Genomic DNA, 4,753 nt, shown 5'->3' on the forward strand with positions numbered 1-4,753 from the left:
AAATATGAAATAAATGTATAAAAAAGATGTTTAACCCAACTAGTAATTTACGAAGATACGACAATGAGATTCTATTTCTTATTGCGCACTCTTACCGATTGGACAGAGGCTTCTGAAGATAATCCTCAATTCTTATTGTTTCCTGAAACAGTTTTGATATATTTCTTGTTGCTTTTTATTTTATGTTTATGGTGGTGGTGGTGATTAGTTTTTAAATATATAGTTTTAAAAATTGGAAGAAAAATGTTAGCAATGATCTCTCTATTATTTTTTTTCTCTACGATTTACTGTGTTTTCTAATTTTTTGTACATTTATAATGTATTAATTTTATAATCAGAAAAATATATCATACAGCTATGTATTTTGGGTTTTTTTGGTGGCTGGCCGATATAGGGATCCGAACCCTTGACATTGGTGTTATAACACTGCACTCTAACCAATTGAGCTAACCGGTCAGCCCAAGCCGTGTAGAAACAGTTTTGAAGGCACCTGTTAACCTTTCAAGTGACACTTTCCTTTCCTTTGGTGTTGATGTACAGGAGTTCCCTCTGGCACACGTGTGCAACAACACAAATAAGATGGCATTAGTTAACCCCCAAGGAGTCCAGCTCAATATCTACAGGGAAAAAGTGGAACAGGCAATTAAGTCCTATGAAAAGTGAGTATTACTTCTGGCTGCTCTTTAATGGGTGTGGAATTTATTTACTTGTTTTGGCTTATTATCTCTTATTTCAGCTTAGATTATTTTTTATCTGAAGCAGCTATTTTAAAATTGTCCAACACCAACTTCAGCAGCAGCAGCAGCAGCTAACATAAGGGCTTCCTATGTACATTAAGTACTTTATTTGAATATTTTCCACAGAGTTTTAAAGAAGTCGTCTTCCCTTTCCAAACTCTATAGAAATCTCATGTTTCCATGAGATCTTTAAGATCCTTTTAGCAGAGTGAATTTGGTCATTTGGGCATCTAACATTCTGTAAAGTGACTAATAAAACTCCACAGTAATGCAATAATGGAGATAATGTAAGCATATATTATTATTATTAAAATTTTTCTGCCAAGTTCAAGATCCTGACCAGGTTGATTACAGTAAAAATCATATTCTCAATTAGCCGCTGTGTCTGTGCAGAGACAGCCGCCTCCCCCCACAGGGGCAGATGACCCATCTTCACTCCTGTCCATGCTCAACTCACCTCCCCACCCCGGCCCCAGCAATTAATTAATTCTTGGTGCTCAGCACTTGAACTCTGAGCATGCCCACCTTCTTCAGGCATGCCTATTCTTGGTCTGGAAGCTGTGCAGTTGGGTTTTCATTTACCACCATGTGGGTGGGTGAAATAAAAGTTAATGACGTGGTCCATGCCAACATTTGTTGGTCTATTGTCATTTTGCAGTGTGTCTAGTATGTGTTCAAAACAAGTATAAGGCCTGACTCCTGCCCATAAGGAATGCACAATCCAGTCCAGTGCAGGCCCCAGCACCCATCGCAGGCCTCTCCAGCCGCCTTCAAACTGAGCCCCTTCCTCTGCCCTCACCTAAGAGTTGCAGCTGTCTTACCTGGGCTCTCTCAGTGGCCTCCACGGGCTCCTCAGTATTGCTCAGGTCTCTACCTGCCCTTGGTCTTTCTCTCAAAAGCAGGATGAACTGTTTTAAGGTCCACCCTTCCCCAAGCATTTGAGACTCCATGCAGGCCTCAGCTTTGCTCCAGTTCTTCCTATTCTGCTGTTGTCCCGCAGCCGGTCTTTTGTCCCTTCTTGCCTCAGCACCAGTGCCCTGCTCAGAGAGGCTTTTCCGCAGTCCCCCTCCGCTGTCACCCTACGTGTGGCCCTTAGAGCATGCATGGCTTCTGCACAGGCCTGTCTCTGCCCTGCTAGGATGTCATCTCCCCAGGCCAAGAGCTTGGCCAGCCTTGTTTTCTCCTTCATCCCCTATTTCCAGCAGGTCTGTATGTATGTATATATTTGACTATTTGAATTTAATTCAAATTTGATATCATTCAACTTTAGTTATTAAAATTCTTCAAATTCGCTTATCCAAAATGTAAGATGATAATGCCATTGAGATTCTAATGTAACTTGTTTGATAATTTGAAAGTTTGAGTCCTATAATTACATGGTCTGTGAAAGCCTGGTGCAGGGCCACAAGNAGCTGTCTTACCTGGGCTCTCTCAGTGGCCTCCACGGGCTCCTCAGTATTGCTCAGGTCTCTACCTGCCCTTGGTCTTTCTCTCAAAAGCAGGATGAACTGTTTTAAGGTCCACCCTTCCCCAAGCATTTGAGACTCCATGCAGGCCTCAGCTTTGCTCCAGTTCTTCCTATTCTGCTGTTGTCCCGCAGCCGGTCTTTTGTCCCTTCTTGCCTCAGCACCAGTGCCCTGCTCAGAGAGGCTTTTCCGCAGTCCCCCTCCGCTGTCACCCTACGTGTGGCCCTTAGAGCATGCATGGCTTCTGCACAGGTCTGTCTCTGCCCTGCTAGGATGTCATCTCCCCAGGCCAGGAGCTTGGCCAGCCTTGTTTTCTCCTTCATCCCCTATTTCCAGCAGGTCTGTATGTATGTATATATTTGACTATTTGAATTTAATTCAAATTTGATATCATTCAACTTCAATTATTAAAATTCTTCAAATTCGCTTATCCAAAATGTAAGATAATAATGCCATTGAGATTCTAATGTAACTTGTTTGATAATTTGAAAGTTTGAGTCCTATGATTACATGGTCTGTGAAAGCCTGGTGCAGGGCCACAAACTAGCACTTTGGGGTCAGACAGTTCTCATGGGTCTCATTCTTGGCCCTGGCACCTACTCTGAGCATGTACATGGCAATCAGGAGCCTCCGATTTTTTTTTTTTTTTTGGTGGCTGGCCAGTACAAGGATTTGAACCAGAGACCTTGGGGTTATAAGGCTGAGGTCTAACCAAGGGAGCCTCAGATTTCTTATCCACAGAACCTATCTCACAAGGCTGTTGTAAAGATTATGTACATTGTAAGGTCGCCGAGGAAGGAGATGCTAGCCAGGCAAAGGATGGAAAAAAAGATTTTATTATTGGCAAGCAGCAAGCGGACCTGCTGGGTTGTGCCGAGAGGCACTTGGGTGTCTTCTTTTGTAGGGTTAAGATTAATATCTGGCCTACCCAAGGGAATGGTTACAATGTTCCACTCCGGGTGCAGCCTGATCATGGGAACAGAGACTTAGGGAAACAGAAACTTAGAGAAATTAAACTGAAGGACGGGGACTTTCTAAATGTCAGGCTCTCAGTTCCAGGGACCTAACATACGTCATATGGAAAGAGCAACTCATATGAATTCCTTCCCCTTTTCATTCCCTGAATCTGCTTCTCAAAGTTTCTAAGCCTCTCTCTTCTTCAGCACCTGCAGGGAACAAACATTGAGTTATTCCTGGTCACTTTATATGTACATCTCACTTAATCCTCTCAATGCCAGGGATAGGTGGTATTATTCTTGTTTTTTTGGTGAGAAAGCAATTTCAAAAACTTGTCTAACACAGGACCGCAGAGCAGCGAAGGAGGAGACTGACATTTGAACGCAGACCCATGTTATTCCAAAGCCCTTATCCACACTCTCAGCTCCCCACTATACTGCATCCACTTTCAATGTTTAGATATAAAAGGATTTTGAATACTTTTTTTTTTTTAACAAAAGCACAAAATCCCAATTCTTTTAATGTCATGGAAGCTTTGGTCATTCTTACATGAACCACATGATTAAAGAAACCCAATTTCCAGATCGGTCCCAAAGAACCAAAAACCTCAAGTGAGACAGAAGCACTGAGCTGGCTTATTTCCCTCTTTTCCTGTCTGTCACTTACAGAACATTTGCCTGTGTCAGACACATTTCTATGTGCTGTGCACACATTAGCTCACAGGAACAGTAGGAGAAGGGAGGTACTGTTATCATCCCCATGCTATGGAAAAGTGGGTACTGGCCAAAAGTGTCACACTAGTAAGAGGAGACGCTCACTGACTTTGGGCCCAGGCCCTGTGGCTCAAGTCATGCTCGTCAACCACCATGCCAGACTCTTTCCATGTCCTCAGGCTCATGGTGGGAGAGCAGGGCAGGTAACAACACTGAGAGTGTGTTCTCAGAACCCTTTCCCACGGATGCTGGCTCCAGTGGTTAGAAGAATGCCTCCTGGGGAGGGATCATGTTCTCCCACCTCATTTTACTGACACAATTTTTTTTTCCATGGAACATTAGCTCACAACCCCTGGTGCTAGTGTTTTGTGCCCTGCAGTCCAGGAAACCTGCATTGGGGGAATGATGTAGCAGAACAGAACTGGGCTGGAGTCTCTGAAAGAAGCATCATGGATTAGTAACCAGAAGGGGAGCTGTAACTACCTTATGGGAACCACTGGCTCCAGCCTCCTTTCCTCTTGAGTTGAAGCTTCTCTATGAAAACATGTTCAGTGACAATATATGGTCCCAGCACCACCAGCCAGCTGTGATGGTTGAGCAAGGTTCTGCTTCTGTCTGCCCTCTCAGCAGCCTCGTTTGGAAAATAAGGCGGGTCAGGCTGGTTGATATGTAAAGTGAGTCTCCCCTGATCCTATTATTTATGACCCTGTAAACCCCATTTGCTTTGAGAATCCAGGCAGAAAAATGTCTACAAAAAGCCAGCTAAGGGGCCGGCCCGGTGGTGCACTGGATAGTGTGCTGCTTGGGAAGCACGGCGGTGCCCCCGCCCGAGGGTTCAGATCCCACATACAGACCGGTTCCCGCTCACTGGCTGAGCGAG

At 44.2% G+C, this 4,753-nt stretch overlaps 1 protein-coding gene across 1 annotated transcript in view; it reads left to right on the forward strand.

Annotated features, from left to right (window-relative positions):
• Positions 1 to 4,753, forward strand: part of LOC103608150 (von Willebrand factor A domain-containing protein 3B-like) — a gene marked incomplete at both ends in the record, with an annotated part of 70,000 nt that overhangs the window by 42,585 nt on the left and 22,662 nt on the right. The window contains one exon of the mRNA XM_008592591.1: positions 541 to 659. Within this exon, the coding sequence (XP_008590813.1) occupies positions 541 to 659 (119 nt within the window). The remainder of the gene's footprint in view (positions 1 to 540; positions 660 to 4,753) is intronic.

This window comes from Galeopterus variegatus, unplaced genomic scaffold (assembly GCF_000696425.1).
Source record: "Galeopterus variegatus unplaced genomic scaffold, G_variegatus-3.0.2 Scaffold8072, whole genome shotgun sequence".
Classification (NCBI taxonomy): Eukaryota; Metazoa; Chordata; class Mammalia; order Dermoptera; family Cynocephalidae; genus Galeopterus; species Galeopterus variegatus.